A 21,777-nucleotide genomic window follows, 5' to 3' on the forward strand; every position below is an offset into this window, starting at 1 on the left:
CACAAAGTTCCTTATAAAATGTATTATTTATTTGCACAAAAACTGTACATTTTATAAGGAACTTCGTACATCAATCATTAACCCGATAACGCTACATAGGCCTAATAATTAATTATGTAAGCCGAACAAGACACCCGAATGCTCTTTTCGTGCTGAAATGAAATGAGATAAACGTACGTGCAAAATTCTTATACAAAGATACTTAATGAAGTAGGTTACCTACCTATTACGAATACGTCGCACATAAAAATTAATTGCAATAGAATAATACCAATAACCAATAATACCAAATAATACCATTATAAATTTTCCAAAAAATTATGTACTACATTTTAAACCAAAACACAATAACACAGGCACAACTAGTTCACAACAAAAACACGAGTGGAACAGAAGTACACAAGTAGATAATTTTTGTACAAAGTATTGCCTACGGTAAACGTTTATTTCTGGTTGTGTTCACATTTGAAGTTGCTGGTTTACTTTTCTCTATATTCTTTTTTATATTTACTTTTTCATATTGAATACAGTGTATCAACAATATAACGCTGTTTACGCAGTCAAAATAATTAGCAGGCCGTCGATCAAGGCATATCAAGGCCGGGGGCTGTCATCCCTTCTTTGCAGCATCATCAATTCATTTTGTAGGCTCGTCTATTGTGCGATGCACATTAATCGAATCTGTCCAACCATTCTCTTGCCAATGAATGTTAAAATAATTAGTACAGTAAAATATCGAATTTATATTATTTAAGAACTAATTTTTTTATGATACTTAGACCCACCTGATCAAAAGTTGTAACTATTGTTTATAGACATAATCTGCACTATAAGTATCATAGAATAGACTATGATGCTCAAGGTACCTTTCATGCTCTATCATTCAAAAGAAATACAATGTTATGCCTCTTTACCTTGTAATTTCACTACAAACGCTGCTGTTTTACAGCAGAAACACCGATGGGACATAAGAACCTATGCAAACAAACTTCAAAATTAATTATTGCAATTTTTTTATAGTAATACACTGACAGCTAACTATTTTTGGACTACATATTTTGAAATGGTATAAAACAAAGTCGCATCCATGGACTCCCTTCAATGCATTTGAGATCGTCACTCCATCTAGTGGAGGCTTATCTTACATTGCGTTTGCCTGTCAGGGCCGCCATTCAGAAACCTTTCTCACCCATCGGTTGTCAGTTATTGAAACCATCTCCATCGGTTATCAGTTCTTTCAGCCCATTATCACTACAGCTTGCTTATCATTCGGGCTATGTCAGTCACTTTGGTTCTTTTGCGGATATCCTCATTTCGTATTCTCTCACGCAAAGAAACTCCGATCATAGCCCTCTCCATAGCTCACTTGGTAGTTACAAACTTGAAGTTTAAAGTTTTCATGTTTGTAATTTTAGTATGATGCAGTATATCTAATACTACATCCTATTAATATTATAATCGTGAAAGTTTTTAAACGTGTTTGGATATTTTTATATTTATTACTATAATTAAGTAAACTTAAACAAATGAACCGATTTAAATTAAATTTGGTACATGAAAAGGCTATATCTTAACACATAGGATACTTTATACACTGACTCAGGCGATCAAAGCCACGAGAATACAGCTCGTATATAAAAATAATATTATCACGTCAAAACAATGACAAATAGTTATCTTGGGTACCTACAATAACTCCAGCCGTACAAACTTTTCCTCTATAAAATTAAATGAGAATAAATGACACCGCTCGTTTCAAATATTAACTGGAAAACTTCTTAGCTATCATAAAATGTGATTAGGTCAGCCGGTTTGATTGTCCTGTGTATGCAGACGACATATTATTTCTACCAAATGTACTTACTAACATAATTTTTAGGATTCCGCTATTAAATTGTACAAATATTTCTCTTATTTCATTACGCCTGTCTGACCATCTAATTGTAAATCGCCATATATTTTGCAACTTCTCTCTTTATCAATCGTTACATTTACTTTTGTAGATTAATTAATGTTGACCTTCTCAATGCGATGAAATTGAAAATAGTTGTTGTTTGAGCGGACCTCATACATCAAATACTTGGATAAAAAAATTCATCGGATTTCATTCATAGAATAAACATCTAAATATCTATATACAATAATATCTGTACATACAAGATACGGTATCATCTAGCTCTAAAACCTTCTTTTCTCCGCCTGCACTGTCAATATATACTGTCCCTGTATGAGATCATAAAAGAAAATGAAGTCCAGTCAACTGGCTCACTGTTACGAATTCACCCATAATTAGCCACAACGGAGCACGTGCAGATTTTTCTTTTTTTTTAGATAGATAGATAAACTTTATTACCAATAATAAGAAAATAAAAAATCAACAATAAAAAGAAAACAAAAACAATTAATTTTGCTGGTAATAGGAACTACTACCAGCAATATATATGTATATATATATATATACTACTATGATAGCAAACAAGCATATGACCCGTATGATGGTAAATTCATTCCACAATCTGAGTATTCGTGGGAGGAAGCTCCTCTAAAACTGCACTGTATGGGGGGGAAGGGATTGTTAGTAATGCGGACTACCAGTCCTATTACTAGCAATATACCCTATCAGGTCGACCTCCACATGGTATCCCCTGGAAACCATCGTACTAAATTCGTATTCTTTACGGAAGGCTAACTGACCTGCTTTTTCATCTCACCTATCATCCCTCACTGGTGCTCCGCCAGCGTATACCGTTTTTTTTTTGTTGGATGAAAATGGATTGGTAACCCCGCCCGCGCTAACGGGATACGCTGGCGGAGCACCAGTGAGGAATGATATGTGAGATGAAAAGGCAGGTCAGTTAGCCTATCATGATGAATATGCGTGGAGGTTGACCTGGTTAGGTATATTGCTAGTAATAGGATTTTTAGTCTTCATTACTAACAATTCCTTTCCCCCCAGCGTATACTGTTAGCGCAGGCGGGTTACCACTTCATTATCATCCATTAAAAAAAACACACTGTAGGTGACCACGTTCCCTACCGATGGTAAGCGATGCGATGGTGAAAGGGTATATATATTATTAATTATACTAACTTGTTTAGTAAAAACGAAACTTTCACATTATTAATATTAGTAGAATTAGTATAGTGTACGGAACACTAAAAACAAGTTCATATAACATAACATAATATTCCTGTCCTTTAGAATAAAGGGTGTATGTATGATCCTTTTAACGATGCCGTACAGGAAGGTCGTTATCCCGGCCCATCTGAACTCGGCCGCAACAAACAAAACTAATAACAAGTTACATTATCACTCATTCAGTTAAATAGACGCGGGTTTATAAGGTCCACTTGGAGATAACATTAAGTGATGCAACAGTTTCGCGGAATATTAACCTTTGACCCGGTGGGCTATGTGTGCGAACATTTACAATGCTAATTGTTTAAAAGTCTATCGTTGAATAAAATAAATGTTTCTCTATACAGTCACGCCTGTTTACCAATTAGGTAGTAAGTAGGTCTTTAATGGATTATAATGGAATGATAACCCCAACTGTACTAACGGTATACCCTGGCAAGATACCATTGAGAGATGATAGGTGGGAATAAAAAGGTCAATTAGCCCATCATCATGAATATACCTAGAATTTAGCATGATGGTTCCCAGGGGAGACAACGTGGAAGTTAACCTGACAAGGTATATTACTAGCAATGGGACTGGTAATCCACATTACTAAAGTAGGTAGGTAGTAGATAGCCGCCCCAGCTTCGTATATTTTTTTGCGTTGTAAATAAAATGCTATCGGTTATTTTGACAATATTTATTTCTCTTACAAGTCAAAATTGTCCTAGTAGTGTACATAATTATCTGAGATGAGATCACAGTTTCAAATTGTCTAACTTATCCACATTACCTAACAACTCTCGTTATATCTTTATCTTCTAATGTTCTTATAAATTTTTACATCAAGTACCATTTTTTTTATAATCCATTTGTATACGAATCAATCTGTCATAGTTACTATGTTTATTATGTTTTTTTTAATGCTGGATTTATATCTATCTCATACAAGACGTATTTGGAATGTTTAAAATGAAGTACATTAAATGTTAAAAGTGCCTAATGTTCTATTACCACAATGATTACAATAATAGTTGCTATACATTATGTGAAATTGCAATCTTAAAGTTTTAAACAAATTTATTAATATACTAACTTAGACTTCTCAGGAAACTTTATAATTACTCCTCTCTATTCAAAGATTGCCTGGAAACTCTTGAAAGAGATCGCTTTTGCCGATAAGATCGCACGATCCCCGTGTGATCGTTTCCTTGCAATTTTTGTTTCAGCTAAATATTTTACTGTATTCTGTACCTTTGTAAAGAACAATAAAGAGTATATTTCTGCTACCTGAATAATAATTTTCTGAAAGTGCCATAATCCTCACAACCAACATATTAGAGTAATATTGATGTACAATCCATTTATTAAACCCCGACTGTGTGTCTATGGTATAGTTTTTAAATAAATAGACCAATTATTTAAATATTTATAATAGCAAATAAGCAATAATTTAAATTTATCTTCACTTAGTGATATCAAAATATATTTACATTTTTTGGATGATATCGTCTAAAAGGAATTTTATTCTTCTTATGCTACTTACAATGCCAAACAAGCCGACGGCCCACCTGATGGAAAGTGATAACCGTCGCCCTATAAATGAGCAGTATCACGGACATCACAGAGTATACTGTATATACTGTTTCGCCCATGATACTCCCCATGCGTTGCTATTCCTGAGAACTCAGGTGTTATTCCTCTATGCCCTGTAAATTCACTGATAACTTACCACAATAGGTAATATTTGCTTTACTTAGCAGGAGTCCTAACAAATAAATATACATCATATATCGTAAGTATATATCTGTCTACATAGCCCACTATCTGTCTTTATTTTCCAACAACTTCAACTCTGTACCATCTTTAACATCGTTCAAGTTTTTGTTCACTTGTATACTATCATCGTCATAGTACTTTCCTTGTAGTATCTTTTGTATTTCACTCAAACTCTTCCCTTTAGTCTCGGGGACGAAGAAGTACACAAATACAAAACTACCAAAAGACATAATTGTAAATAATAAAAACACACCAAATGTTCCAGAAACATCCTTGAGCGTTTGATAGGTTTTGGTGACTAAAAAATTAAGTGTCCCTCCAAATATATTCAAACAGGTCATTGCAAGGGATTTGACGTTCAATGGGAATATCTCGCCTTGTACCGCGTAAATAATGGAGTTGTAACCTAAAGTGGAAATAATGTTAGAAAGAATGATTCCAATGAAAACGACGATTGCATAAGAGGCGAGTTGACTTTGTTCTATTTTTATGACCTCCTGACAGCAAAAGTATGCAGCGATTAGGCTTAATGATAATCCTGTCCCCAAGAATGAGTAGATGAATAGCGTACGACGACCCACCTTATCAGCTATCACTGATGACATTACACCTGAAATGATAACAGATTGATAAAATTTATCAAGGTGATTTATTAAAAAGATAATTAGTGAAAATAAAAGTCAAATACAAAGTCAAATTGTCTTTCTTCAAATAGACTTCTTTACAAGCACTTTTAAATCGTAGATTTTTATGAATGCCTGGTTCAGAAAGTTATCTGTTGAGAAGAGCCCGCAAGAAACTGAAGAATTGCTCTTTTAAGTCTCTGTTAACATTGTATGTATTTACCTAAATGTACTATGTCTAAAATTACATGGTCATTAAAAAGCCCGTGAATGATCTACTGACACCAAGCACATTTGTCATTCAAATAATCGTTTAGTATGTAACAGATTTTGTTTAATAAATGTTTTTTTAATAACATATTAAATTTTATAAAAAAAAAATATTTATTCCAAAATATCCTTCAGTATCTCATTACAACATTTAATGTCCATTGCCATAAAAGACCTTTTACCTTTTTCTAAACGATATTTCGGAACAGCAAGTATAAAGGATGCGAAATAAAAACCAATTTTCTTAGATGTTGCCTAAGCACTGTCAGAGCACGCACTAAATCAAGGAAAAAGGTAATTCTATATTTATAAATATAGTGCGTACCCTCAGTACTTTTAATTTTTATTTATAATGGACTGTATTAATAATAAAATTATAAGTGGGTACATTTATATAGGTATACAAAAATAGGTGTAAAAAAGTACAAATAATAATAAAATAAATTAAATCGTAGTGCGTCGCCTACAATTCTGCCTCCTTAGTGCTAACTAGTTAGCACTATCAATACTAGCCGGTGATAGTAAGGCGACGCGTGTAACTGGTCGACGCATTAGCCCTGCCCGAGTTCGTACGTCCACGACGCGTACGCGGCCGTCTTCCCCTGTATGACTCGCGGTGACTATTCCGTGACGCCAGCAACCACGGTCCAATTTGGGATCAACTATTAAAAGATAATCACCTACCTGTAGTGATCTGGTTTCCTCCGTCCATTTTTGTCTGGGCAGTAACGTAGGAAGGTACTCCCTCATCCAGCGATTCCAGAACATATCAGTAATGCGTTGCGCTATACGCCAACGCTTTCGTAAAGAAAGGTCAGAATCGTTAAATTGTCCATACATGGGACCAGTGGATGATGTACCAATCAAAAAATGATTAGGGCTTAAAGCTTCTGGATAATTGGGATCCATAGAGACATGTGTTATAGGTCGGCTATTAACTAAAGATTCAACCTCTGTTAAAATGGTAGCCAGTGTATCAGGATGAGGAGCTCGCTCTTTAAGGGTCACTTTAAGTGCCGTCTTTACAGTACATACCATCCTTTCCCATGCGCCTCCCATTTCGGGAGCACCAGGTGGAATGAAACGCCATTCGAGCCCCCGTATTGCTCCATCATCACACAGTGCTTTCACATCTATCTCTGCAATACTACGCTTTAACTCTGTATCGGCGCCTCTTAGGTTCGTACCATTATCAGAGTAAATAACTGTAGGCAAACCTCGCCGAGCTCCCATTCGACGTAAGGCCATTATGGCAGAATCAGTGGATAGATCTTCGGTCACTTCTATATGAATTGCACGAATAGTTAAGCATGTGAAAAGCATGCAATACCTCTTCTGCCTCCTGCGACCGATAGTAACGTCCATCGGTCCAAAAAAATCGACGCCTGTGAAACTGAATGGCCGTCTGTGAATTTGCAGTCTCGCTGCAGGCAAATCGGCCATCCGTTGAGGCTGCGGAGAGGCACGCCGTGATCGACAGCTGAGGCATTGGGCAGCCACAGTACGAACCGTTGGTCTTAATTTAAGTATCCAGTAGTGCTGTCGTAACTGGTTAACGACGAGCTCGTTAGATCCATGCATTGCCTCTTTATGATGATGGTAAACCAGGAGTCGAGTGATTCTATGTCGACCATCAAGTATTACAGGTCTCAAAGTAGACGGTTCTACTCCAGCCGCGCGGTCGATGCGGCCACCGACACGCAGCACGCCTGTTTCGTCGAGATATGGGGTAAGTTTAAGCAAACGGCTATTACGCATAATAGGTTTATCTTGTTGTAAACAAGATATTTCAGTTAAAAAAGTATCTTGTTGACACTTTTTTATTAACAATTTTTCAGCTTCTTTCATTAAAGAAACATCAAGCTGAATATTCTTACGCTGACATTTTCTAATAAACAATAATACACGGGCGGTGGCTCTCACTAATGTGATCCAGTTCGAGATATTATCTTCACTAGGCAAAGATAACTCTGAACTACAGGTGACCACATTAATTGATCGTTCCTCACAAATGACATCTTGCGATGTTTTGGAAAACTTGCGATCTTTAGGCCACTCACTCTCAGGTCGGCGTAGAAACGCAGGACCTTGAAACCACGAGTCCGAGTACGTGAGTGGTAGTGCATCATCTCGTGTAGCTACATCGGCTATGTTAATATCAGACGGCACGTAACGCCACTCACAGTTTTTCGTTAACTCATCGATCTCACCAAGGCGGTGAGCGACATACGGTTTGTAATTACGTGGATCACTACGAATCCATTGTAAAACAGTACTGGAATCAGTCCAGAAATAGCGTGTGGTAGGTTTGAAATCTTTATGATCGCTATCAATGATATTCGCAAGACGAGCGGCTAACAACGCTCCTTGCAGTTCAAGCCTAGGAATTGACACGGGACGAAGCGGACTTACCCGGCTTTTACTACCCACGAAACTAATTTGAACGTAACCATCTGATCGCGTCAGTCGCCAATATGATACTGCAGAGTACGCCTTAGTCGAGGCATCACAAAAAGTATGTAGTTGTATATCTACAAAATTATTATTACAAGATACATAATTCGATATATTGTTATAACAATGAGTCCACTCGCTACAATTACTATAACATCTAGGGATACGTAAAGTATCTAACTTCTTTAATTCATGTAACCAGCTAGTAAACTGGGCAAACTCTTTAGGTTGGATGTGGCATTTCCATTCGACACCACTACGATGCACGCTTTGAAACAATATTTTCCCTTTGATTATACAAGGAGATAGAAATCCATGAATATCATATACGGACATCAAAATACTAAGCATTTGAGCCTTTGTTGGGGGCTCAATACCATTTGATATATTTTGCGGAATACGATTAAATGATATTTTAAAAGAAAATGCATCGTCATTAGGATACCATATCAAACCAAGAGTGCGCTCAGTTGTATTATTAGCTCCATGTTTAAAAGCAACAGCAGACTGCGCGAGCGACTGCTGCGGTATTGTGTTTAAAACCGGTTTGCTATTGCTCGACCAACGGCCTATCTCGAAACCGCCATGACTATGAATTTCGGTAATTTCGCGGACTAATTTAATAGCTTTTTCCTCGCTGTCACACGAATATAAACAATCATCCATATAATGGTTATTAATTATGACGTTTACTGCTTCCGGATATAAATCTTCATATTTGAGCGCATTTTTATTTTTTATGTGTTGCGCAATAAATGGGGAACAAGTTGCTCCGAAAATTAAACTTTGCATGACACATGTTTTTGTTGGTGAATTGTCATCTTCCTGCCATAAAAACCTAAGTAAATGTTGGTCTTCAGCTCTGATGCGTATACGTAAAAACATGTCCTTTATATCTCCAACAATAACATATTTATGTTCCCGAAATCTCAACATAATACCTAACAATGAGTTATATAAATCGGGTCCCGTAAGTAAAATATCATTTAAACATAAACCGTTGACCTTACCAGCACCGTCAAATACTAGCCTTAGCTTATCGGGTTTGTTCGGATTTAGAACGCCAAAATGACAAAGATACCATATGCGGTCAGCCGAAAGTTCATTTTCCTTCAGTTCTCGAGCGTAACCATTATCAAATAACTTGTGCATCTCTGTTCGATACCTAGCTGCGTACGCGCTGTCCGTTTTGAATTTTCTTAACAACCCCTGTAAGCGCGACAGTGCGTAGTTATAACTATCTGGTATATATAATTCATCCTTAACAAATGGCAATCCTACTTCCCACCTGTTGTTTACATTACGCGCGGTCTGATCTAATATGTTGACCGCTCTCAAGTCGGCCGTATTCTCACGACATAAGGTCGAGATTCCAATGCAGTCCAGTTTATATGAGTTTTGAACTAAATCATTTAAAATATTTATTTCACTTACCTCGTCGCTGTGCATAACGTGGAAGCTATGCCCCAGTGTTAATGACGAATTTGAGCGACTATAATTGCCATGTATCGACCAGCCTAAACGACAACGCGTTGCATAGGGTTCAAATTTATTTCCATGCAATATTTCAAGTGGCGCCAAAAGAAAATAATTATCTTCACCTATTAAGAGACGAGGCACTACGTTTTCAGTACATACAAATTGTTTCACAGATGACAAATGTTTACAATGAATATTATTTATTACGGACAAATTTTGCATAGGTAATTTTAATGCAGACACATTACGTAAAGTTATATTATAGTTACAGTTATCATGACCAGAAATACGTAAACAAACTTTAGGAGCATCAGATTGATAGACTTCTACACCAAAAGCATCAATAAATTTAACAGAACTAGAAGTTAAACTCTCAAGACCGAGCTCATTAACTAAAACAGAATCGATCATTGATATAGAAGCTCCATCATCTAGTAACGCATAAGTACTCACTGTGCCATTGGGTCCACTTAACTTAACTTTCACTATTTTTAGCATCACATCACATGACGTCACCGCGTCCGAGTCTGCGCGGCTCAGGTGACCGGGCGCGCTCACGTTCGTAGCGGAGTCCACGTAGGCTATGGTCGCGTCCGTGCCTGATGATGATTCGTATTGTGGTGGTGATATCTCCACAGAGGCTACTGGTTGCATATCTGTGTGGGCAGGCTTCCTATAATGTAATAATCGATGATGCGGCAGCCCACAGTTATCTATGTCACACATAGGTGCAGCGCACATACTACGATCGTGCCGGGCGAGTAAACAACAATAACATAATTTGTTATTTTTTACAAAATACCATCGGTCTCTGCGCATAGCCCTTTTAAATATTCTGCAATCTGGCAATAAGTGTTGACATTTCTTACAAAACTGACATAATTTAGAATTATTCTCATTAACAGCCGTTGTTGTAAATACCATTTGTTTATTATTATAGTTATGGCGATAGCGCTCATCTGTTCGCTTGCTATATGACGTAGGCACGTCGAGTTTCTTTTGTTCTCGCGGTTGTGATAAACCGATTGCCGATATCATTTCTGCCTCACGTTTCAAAAATGATGCATATAACATAAGTTTAGGTGTACCGTCCAATAATCGATCAAATGCGTAATCAGTGAATTTACTAATTAGTATGCTTGGTAATTTCGATGCTATTGCTGACACCAGTTCAGGACTACGCAAATAATCATGCAATTTCAATGTACTAAGTGTAGCAACGCAATTATTTATTTTAATCGAGAAATTAACTATATCTTGTTGATAGTTTGTAGGTAAAGGTGGTAACTTTTTTATCTGTGTAGTTATATATTGTATAATAATATCGGAACGGCCAAACCTCAGCTCCAGCGCAGACATGATGTCACTAGGCGAAGTGTTTCCGATTAACAGATCGGTGACTGCTTCTTTAGCATCACCTCTTAATGCACGACGTAACCTCCAAAGGTTTTCTGAATCACTGAATTGACACACTCTTGTTGATTCCTGGTATGCACTTTTGAAATGTAACCACTCAATGCAGTCTCCACTATAGGTAGGTAGGTCACGTGGTGTAGCCATGCGGCTTAGAAAACGCTCATCCTGACGTGATGACGAGTTCACCATCATATCTTTGAGGGTGTGTGCTAGTTGCAATATACTGTCTTCAATACCTGTGACAGGGCGGCTGTTTTGTAGACAATCGGTAGCCGGCACTGCCTTCTTCGTCGGTGCCGTGTTTAGATCCAGGTCAGGATAACACGACGGTTGCACATTGCTTTGTTCCAGCCAGTGTTCAACGTGAGAATGAACATGTTGATCACATATAGATGCGGACTTGGATAAGTGGTCCGATTTCCTGCTGCCATCATTGATGATCGCCAGGTTAGCTTCAAGCTCCTTATCAATCAAATCCAACTGAATTTGTGCCTTCGCGCGGGCAGCCTGCAGTTCCAGCTGTTTTCGTTTGACCTCTGACGCCCTTGATAGTTTAGATGACGTAGTAGATTCGTTCTTCATACTCGTAGGATGTTGCCGTGATTGCTGCTTGAAGAGCTCATTTTCACCACGTAGCGATATATTACTCCGTACCGTGCCACGCGGGGGAACTACAGCGGCGGCGTCCTTAGCGAGCACATGCTCCGATGCACATTCCAATCGATCGGTTAATTTATGACGTTCTTTGTACGATAACAGTTTATCACGCGGCGGTGTATTAAACATTGTACTGGTTCAGATTTGGCGAGAAGGATCAGCTTTATAAAGGATGCGAAATAAAAACCAATTTTCTTAGATGTTGCCTAAGCACTGTCAGAGCACGCACTAAATCAAGGAAAAAGGTAATTCTATATTTATAAATATAGTGCGTACCCTCAGTACTTTTAATTTTTATTTATAATGGACTGTATTAATAATAAAATTATAAGTGGGTACATTTATATAGGTATACAAAAATAGGTGTAAAAAAGTACAAATAATAATAAAATAAATTAAATCGTAGTGCGTCGCCTACAGCAAGTTTGAATGTGTATAGATGTAATGTTAAGATTATTGAGATCGCTGTTTTTAGAAACAGTCAAAGATTCCTGCTTATTTACAAAAGTTTGCATATATGTCTATACGAATGATTATTAATACAGGTAGTTTTACGTGAATGGGTGGTAAATTGAACACGTGGTTCATGCTAAATGAAAATATGGTTACAGTACAAGTAACATGAAATATATTTGATCAAATTATCAAAAATAATACGGCGAACTTCGAATAGTCACGAATTTTAATGACAACTTAATAAATATTTATGTATATGTTTTTATTTGTGCAATTTAGAATGGCAAACAAGCTGACGACCTGCTGGAAAGTGGTTACCGTTGCCTATAGACATGAGCAGTACCACGAACGTAATAGAGTATACTGTTTCGCACATGATACCCCTATGCGTTGACTTTCCTGAGGACTCAAATATTATTCCTCTGTACCCTGTTCATTCACTGCCATATTCCACCTCTCAAACCGAAACATAACCATGCAAAGATTACTGCTTCACTGTTTACTATTTTGTATTGGCTTTAACGTGAAAGATATGTATAATATTTTAACTATGTCTTTCAGTTGCTGTTGTAGATTAGAACCAGATAACGTTCTATGACTTATCTCCACAAATATATATGAAAATCAATGTATTGCATTTACATTGGAAATTATTATTTACAAAATTTTACCCACGACTTCGTCTGCATGATCAAGATATTTACTAACTAGAATAAAAAGTCACCTATATCCTTCTCGATCTCATACAGTACGTGTATACTAAATTTCATAGTGATTGATTAAGCTGTTAAGGCGCTATAAGGTAAGAAACTTTCACATTTTAATATTAGTAAGAATATATTATTATTCTACAAAGAACTGCTATTTTTTTCTAGTCAAGGTCAAAAACAATAACAAAGAGACTATAAATATTATTGCCTCAAACCGACCTTAGGTCGAGTAAATATGCGATAGATAATTGGTTACGATGTCTTACCAACTGTAAATCTTAAGGCACCAAACACAACGAATACCGTCGCCAAATTCATATTTGAACGACTGTCTTGCATTATTCGGCCTAAGTAGTGTTGAATCACGATACATCCAGTCATCATTTGTCCTATTTTTAATCCTGTAAAGTATAGAATTTCGTTCGTATAAAAACTAAATTACTTTTATGTATAACGCTACACAATATGATGTGCCTGTCCTGTTTGTAGTTATTTATATACTTTTAAATATTTATATGCCAGAAACAGCAAAATATGTTGTAGCAGTCGTTAACTGACCACTGCTGAACATAGCCTCTCTCATAAGGTGGGTTTTGCCAGTAGTTGCCACGCTTAGCAGGCGAGTTGGCAAACGCAGTATGGCTTTTGGTGATTTTTTAAGAGGAACGCTGCTACCCATCTTTTCACCATAAGCCTTTAATTGCCTCTTACGCCATCCATGGAAAGGAGGAGGTGGCCTATTCTATGCCATGACCTACACGGCGGTAAAAATTGATTGGAATGTTATTCTTACTGTCATCTTGTTGTACCATAATTTAACAAATGAATTTATTATTAAGAAATAAGTACACAAAATATATTATACCAGCAATTATAAAGAGAGCTTTCCGATACTGCTTGCCAGAAAACAGTTCCTTAACGGTACCCGACCGGCGCATATCCTTGCCTACATTTGAACGCATTGTTGATAGCTCGTCTTCCAAAACCTGCAATTAGTTTTGTCTCCTATTACGTAATTGTTGTAATATTTTTTTCTAAATTATTACTTTAAATTTTATTATTATTGAAATAATACTAATATTTATTTATATATTCCAATATAATAAAATTGTATCTTGGCGATGTTTGTATATAGCAAAAATATTTAGGAAAAATTTACATAAGGGGGTCTTAATATAAGCAATAGAAATCAAAACAATAATTTTTAGAAATTTTCTCTGTCTGTCTGGTATTATTGATAATAAATAGATTTTTACATTTTACATTTATATATGTTTAAAATACCTTCTCATTCTTTATTCCTCTGAGTTTCTTCAATACATGTCTGGCTTTATCAACTTTTTCCTCCTTTAAATAGTAATAGGGCGTTTCTGGGATCAGCCAGCAACTTACGAAGTAGCAGATAGGTAATGCTAATATCATGTAGTTTATTGTATTGTACGAGACAAAGGGGCCAATGACCAGAACTAGAAAGATTCCAAAATTGACGAAGAATCTGTTGGCGACGATTAAAGAGCCGCGGATGTCCTTGTCGGCTATCTCCGCCAGATAAATGGATGATACCTGTTTAATGAAACATATTATAGATAAAGAAAATAATATTTTCAAATACAGTATTTTTTCTGTGAATTAATAATATAAATATCAATCACGAGCCATCTGTCGAAAAGTAGCTATCAATGCTATAGTTGTATATAATATGCTATACTCATATATATATTCTTAATATTCTATGATTATACTATGGCTATTACCGATTTACTATAGCACCTCTGATATCACACATCTATGTCTTGCCACTGCCTAATTACAGATACTGTGATCAGGTATATCGTTTATGATTATTTATGAGCTAAACTAATAGATAGATAGATACTCTTTATTGTTTCCTCCAAAAGATTTACAATAGTGAACTTATTATAAATATAAACATTTAGAAGAAATTATCATAGTGAGAAAACAAAACACAATGAGCGATCTCTTCCAGGAAACCTTTGGATGGAGAGGAGTAATTATAAACAGTTTGATTGATGAAGAAGAAATTTTATTTTTTTGTTTATGATAGACAAACACAAAAGTTCTTGACCGATTATAAAAATTCTTTTACTTATAATTATAGTGCATTATAAGCAAGTAAAATGGGCTATATTTTACTGTAAAAAAATTGAGGTCTTCTATCTACCTGGGCGAAGCCTGGGCGCGCAACTAAGAATACTAATTAAAATAAATATACTATACCGATTAATAATGATAATGTAATAGTAAACATATCAATTATTTAAATCTTAATAATATTTTTTTATGGGTGAAAATGGTATGGTAACCCCGCCTGCGCTAACGGGATACGCTGGCGGAGCACCAGTGAAGGGTGATAGATGAGAATGAATCTTAATAATATTGAAATAAGAATTTAATTTACATATTTTTCTACTTACAGTGCTAATCATACCAGTACCGATACCCCACAAAAATCTTGCAGCACATAGAATCCATATGTGTGATCCGGATAAAGTGGCTATCTAAAAATAAACCTAAGTAAATTAATAAAATGTTTTAAAACAATTAAATCAGAATACAAATATTGATATTTTATAGTAATATCATAAATATCTTGTTCTGGGGAATAAGTGTAACAGTACTAGTACTTTACTATCGGATATTGCCGTGTGGCCTCGGCATAGAATAGGCCACCCCTTCCTTTCCCGTGGGTGTCTTTTTTTTTATACAACTTAGAAGGGCAAACAAGCTAACGGTCCACCTGATGGAAAGTGGTAACCATCGCCTATAGACATGAGCAGTACCATGGACATAACAGAGTATAATGTTTCGCCCATGATACCCCTCATGCGTTGCCATTCTCGAGGACTCAGGTGTTATTCCTCTGTACCCTGTAATGTCACTGCCATATCTCACCCTTCAAACCGAAACACAGCCATGCAAACACAACTGCTTCACGGTTGAAACACGAATGTCCACGTCCCTCTTAAAACATCTCCAAAGCCCAACTGCGGTTGCCAACCTACCTACTAAACGTGGCCACTACTGGCTTACTCTGACAGAATTATTGCGGGCCAGTAATTTTAAGTCGTAATACATACCTACTACTTTGTATCCCTACGAGCTTGATTGAAAGTAAATAAGCAATATTCAGAGCACGATCTACGGGAATACGAACCGTACAAATGCCCAAAACGGCAAAATGAATTCACAATAAATAAACATTCATTAAAAAGGGTGAAAAATATTTTTGCCCGGAGCGGCAAAATAGCTAGATCGAGTACTAGTAATACTTGCTACTAGACCATCCATTATCATACTACCTCTACACTAATATTATAAAGAGGAAAGATTTGTATTTTTGTGTGTATGTTTGTAATGAATTAACTCAAAAACTACTTTACGGATTTAAAAAATTCTTTCACCATTAGAAAGCTACATTCATTATGAGTAACATAGGCTATATTTATTCCTAGAAAAGATTAGGGATCCTTACTAAAACTTTAGTAACGTAAATCAAGGTGTAAAAAAATGCTATAAAATATCTTTCATCGCGTGCCTTGCGGAAACTATTGGTGATAGAATAAAAGTATGTTCTACAATATTGAAGAAAATATCAATAACTATAAAAAACTTTGCGGTACTATATGTCCAACTATTATCGTTATGTCACAATAATCACTTTTTAAAATGTTGTAAAAATGTCTACCCGTGCAAAGCCGGGACTGGCCGCTAGTAATACTATAATCTTATATAGGAATTGTCAAACATTGGTGAACAATTCTATTACTCATGTGTCGCCGTCTGTTATCAAAGGTTTGTAGGCCGTCTTCGTTATATACGAACGATTCTCACATTGCTCACTGAGCGACATCTTTACATGCCTTCCGATTTATGAAACAAGTGTAATTTTTAAATAGTCTCTATATTATTTAAACATTTAAACTAAAAACAAGATTCATACCAATAAACAATTACTTACTGAGCCGACAGTAACAGGTAATGCACTACTCAGCAAAGTAGCTCGCCTGCCGAACTTGTCAGAGACAAATCGAGATGCTACGCTGCCAACTACAAAACCTGGCGAGGATATAGCTGCCATCCATGATATACCCGCCTGTTGAACAAATACAACCAAAATTTTTTTTATGCACCTTAGTATGTCAAACAGGCTGACGGCCCACCAAATGGAAAGTGGTAACCGTCGCCTATAAAAAGGAGTACTACCATAGACATAACAGAGTATACTGTTTCGCCCATGATACCCCCCATGCGTTGCCATTCCTGAGGACTCAGGCGTTACTCCTCTGTACCCTGTAAATTCACTGCCATATCTCACCCTTCAAACCGAAACACAGCCATGTAAACAACTGCTTCACGATAGAAGCAAGAATGAGACAGAGGTGCCCAAGCAAACGACTTTTGTACAAAATCTCCCTCTCATATAAACATAGATGTGTATAATATATTTCCAGACGCAAATTCTTTATGTCTAGTTATCTTTCTATATTACTGGAAGCCTTAACTCTTTAGCAATGAGTCTTATCAGTCATTTAATCCAGATTTATCTTTTTAGGACATAATCATAGATAACTTAGAATGGAGAAGGGTATTACTACTACATAGGGAGCGTATTACACGTATCACTAGATATTACATTATCAAGCCTATTAAGAGATAAGATAAATTTTACTTCGAAATTCAGGGTCATGGACCAAGATATTATGTAATCTTTGTCCATGTTAGTAACTACTAAATAAATAATAATAATAATACTACTAATTAGAGATTGTGTCTCACAAAAAAACAGTCTTCAATTGTGAAAGCTAGTTTTGATTTAAAAACTAAACTACTGAACCGATTCTAATAAAATTTCTATGAGACTAATCTGTAAGTGTATCCTTTCGAATAAAAAAAGAATTTTCCAAATCGGTATATAACTGACTGAGTTATGAGGTAACAAACATAAAAATATACAACCAAATTGAGAACCTCCGTTTTGCAATCGGTTGAAAATGATTAGTTTCACTGGCGAAACACTCTCTTAAAGGGATTCTAATGATTTCAATTACACCTGTATATACTTGAAAAATATTAATTTTTTCCTTGGATAATCTAAAGGTGAACTTGACTTACATGCATGACGTGGTACATAAACATTATACTCTATTTATAACGTAGATTATTTTAACAACTTACTGACAATGTCAAATTTTACAAATAAATTATAAAGAGATTAAAGGTATTAATTGAAACTGGGTTCGATTCTGACGCACTATTTCTCTAAACTTATCTCTTAACCTAATATTTTTGTTTTGTAAACCATCATGAACTAAATTTATAATAATTTTATCTTAAATGTAGTTTAGACTATATTAGTCCTTATAATAAAGATATCTCTATGTTACCAAATTCAAATATTAATTTTAGAGAGTAATGGCGACTCAAAACTCAAGTAATTGGCCCTATCGTCTTCTATTACCTATGTACTCATATATTATATGAAAATTCGAATAAATTTAAAGTTTCTAAACCTGTGGTAGATTATATGATGAATGATCAAATATTGGAAATACTACAGACACTTATTAGAGCTGTTCTATTCCTAAGCACATTTTTTAAAATCTTTTTTAATTTTATATATTAATGTATTATTTACTTGAACATAGATTATGTTCGCGATAGGTACAATATAAAAAATACAACGCTGTTTTGTCCGAAAACCTATTAAGTATCTACACGTATAACAAGAATGCAAATGTCTTTTTTCTTATTTATCCGTCTTACTAGAATAATATTATACAAATGGTTTACTAAATATTCAAATAACGACTCTATTATTATTTAAAAAGCCACATGAAAATAGGTAATATTTCCCAAATAGTCTATTAAAACTTAATAGTGTATGCTTTATTGCCAAATATAACCAAATACATTTTAAGAGTCTTAACGTAAGGCAACAAAAGGGGTAATTACGGAAAATCAACAAAGTTTTTTGACTTTTTAATCATCATCAATCATCTTTTTTAATGTTAGTATATAATTAGTCATTCCGCGAGACAAAAAGAAAAAACATTGTACCTACTTAATAATAATAAATTTTAGCATTTCATAGTTTTAATAGCCTAAAATCCCGCTACTGACTTCTGCAGGTACAAGAATTTTTTATTAAACTTAGTTTAAATAAAAGATGAAAAAAAATATAATGCAATACACTCAAGTTGCCTGCTGCCAGTTAAACGCCACTAATATATAAAATCAGTATAATAATAAAAAAAAAATGGTTTCCAAGCGGTTCATTCACTTTAGTCCGATTAACAACATAACAGATATGTACTAATAAGTTGCGAATACAAAGACGGAATTATTATACATTTTATGATACGAAGGTCAATATCGTCCAAGTTCCTACAATATATTACATTAAAAATATAAATAAACTGATACAGTATTGGCTATATATATATATATATATATATATATATATATATATATATATATATATATATATATATATATATATATATATATATATATATATATATTTAAGTGCAATAAAGAAGGAAGCTTAAGATTTTCTATGGATTTTCGACCCAAGTTTCTTTGGAAATAATGTTCAAATTCCGATATATTTACTCTACATTAATGTATATATTAAATACTCACGTCCGTGATATGAATATTAGTTTCATTATTGTAGAACTTTGGTATGACTGCAGTTGTCCAAGTAAGACACACACCGGTAGTCACCGCCGCCAGAGAAACTGTCAGTGAAATAAGTAAACTATAATTAAAACTTATACAAAATTAAATAAAACATAAAACACCGTTTTTATGGTTATTTATAATATTTGGTAGAAATTAACAAACTGATACATAAAAAAAATATAAATATATAAATAGCATACTAACACTTTATACTATAACTGATCATTTCATACAAAAAATGCGTGATATATCATGATATCATATTTAAGTTACAGCCTGTTGAGTTTAGCTCAAAAAAAGGTAATTTAATAGCTATTTTTTTTTTCAATGTATAACAATAGAATCGTAACTTCGCTCGCGCTAATCAATACCAGTGGGGGGAAAGGGATTGTTAGCAATGGAATTTGACAGCCCCATTGTTAGCAATATGGCTTATTAGGTCGACCTCTACGTGGTTCCCCCTGGAAACCATCGTGAACAATTCTTGTTGAATACGTCACGATAGGCTAATTGGCCTACTTCATCCTCACCATCTAGGAATCCCCGAATCACTTTAAGCACTGTTCGACTAAGATATTATCCCTTTTTGTCGACGATTCTTCGATAATCAAATTACAGGGTACGAAGACAAAAACTTCAGGAATGGCAAATCATAAGGAGTACCAGGAGTGTCATGTAATATTTTGTAGCATTGTTCATGTCTACTGGCGACGGTTACCACTTTTCATCAAGTGAAGTGCCAGCTTGTTTGCCATTCTAAGTTGCGTAAAAAATAATGTAATTATTATGACTAAAGTAAAATAGTTTGGGAACACGAAAATTTAACTCCCATTACCACTTGCGCAAGGAAAACTGAGTATATTTCAATACTAATATTTTATTCGATTTTTAAATACAAATTTATTGTGATTATTAACAATATGCTAATATTGTTAATAATTTTGTATTCCAAAAAGGTAAAAAATTGTCCCATATATGTATAATTATTTATTTTAAAAGAAACCTTACCTGCCAGTGTCACTATGTACTGCACTTTTCTGTTACCATGTTCCATGTCTTAGGATGTTTAAAAAATAATATCACTGAATTAAATATAGGAGAAGTCTACACAGGTAAATTTTTTTGGGAATTTTTGGCACTTAGCATGACGCATTTATTACAAACATAAATCACTACATTTGTACACTCAAATGCTTCTACTTATACAAATATACTAAACACGAGTGGACAATCACGCTCGCTTAATGTAGGTATCTCGTTTTTACGTAGTCGCGCACAATCGTTTTACGTCTATCCATAGTGGATCTTATCAGTTTTAAAGATATTATAATACATATTGAGTAAATCATGTATTATACCAATATATATACAATTTTTTTACTTATGTTGCTACATAATAAACTTTAATATTTGTCTTGTGTATAAATTCTTTAGACCTTGACTTGACATCAAAATTTCATTCAAGCCGGTCTAACAAAAATTATTACATAATTTGGGAACTGATGCATGACGCGGGCCTCACACGTCGCTGCTTATATTACGTATAAATTACATATTAAGTAACGATGTAATAGTTTTTTGTACAATAAATTTCATACATTCATAAACAAATAATTAGTTACTCAATTTGTTAATGTATTTTAAAAGCCCTATATGACCTATAACCACTTTGTTTATAACAAAAGAACATTATTGTAAAGGTACCACAGCTACCAAAGATTATTTTAGAACAACTATAGGCATAAAAGGTATTAGGTGAAATTATGTGATTTCAGATACAGAAAAATGTTATTACGTACCTCTATCATCATCGTTTTAGCCGTTAATTTATTGTTCACTGCAGAATATATGTCTGCCTTATGCCCCAATTATCCAAAATCCTAATTTAAATTAGAATAAATATGGAATATGTTAAAACTGTGATCTAAGGAATAGTGAGAATTAAAAAACAAATGCTATATAATGTGCATCTTTATAAAAAATTATTAAGCAGTTGTACTCGTCGTCGTCGTAATTAAAAAAGTCGTACTTCCATAGTGTAGCGGTTTGACATTAATTAATTATTAAGACAAAAGCATAAATAGAAGCAAGCTCTACTTAGAATAGG

At 34.8% G+C, this 21,777-nt stretch overlaps 2 protein-coding genes across 2 annotated transcripts; both read right to left on the reverse strand.

The window, feature by feature from the left end:
- Positions 1-3,806: 3,806 nt before the first annotated feature.
- Positions 3,807-20,938, reverse strand: LOC113520176 (facilitated trehalose transporter Tret1-like). The gene is made up of 8 exons (XM_052903539.1): positions 20,679-20,938; positions 19,629-19,726; positions 16,945-17,079; positions 15,401-15,484; positions 14,250-14,528; positions 13,831-13,951; positions 13,232-13,366; positions 3,807-5,510 (listed from the first exon to the last, which is right to left on the reverse strand). Exons 1-8 carry the CDS (start codon positions 20,722-20,724, stop codon positions 4,945-4,947), a joined length of 1,464 nt encoding a protein of 487 aa, XP_052759499.1. The 5' UTR covers positions 20,725-20,938; the 3' UTR covers positions 3,807-4,944.
- LOC128202613 (uncharacterized) lies at positions 6,021-12,165 on the reverse strand. The gene is made up of 2 exons (XM_052903536.1): positions 11,066-12,165; positions 6,021-10,399 (listed from the first exon to the last, which is right to left on the reverse strand). The coding sequence occupies exons 1-2, from the start codon at positions 11,926-11,928 to the stop codon at positions 6,283-6,285; spliced, it is 4,980 nt and encodes a 1,659-aa protein (XP_052759496.1). The 5' UTR covers positions 11,929-12,165; the 3' UTR covers positions 6,021-6,282.
- Positions 20,939-21,777: the final 839 nt, after the last annotated feature.

Source organism: Galleria mellonella, unplaced genomic scaffold (genome assembly GCF_026898425.1).
Source record: "Galleria mellonella isolate WM207_F2 unplaced genomic scaffold, CSIRO_AGI_GalMel_v1 utg139, whole genome shotgun sequence".
Taxonomy (NCBI): domain Eukaryota; kingdom Metazoa; phylum Arthropoda; class Insecta; order Lepidoptera; family Pyralidae; genus Galleria; species Galleria mellonella.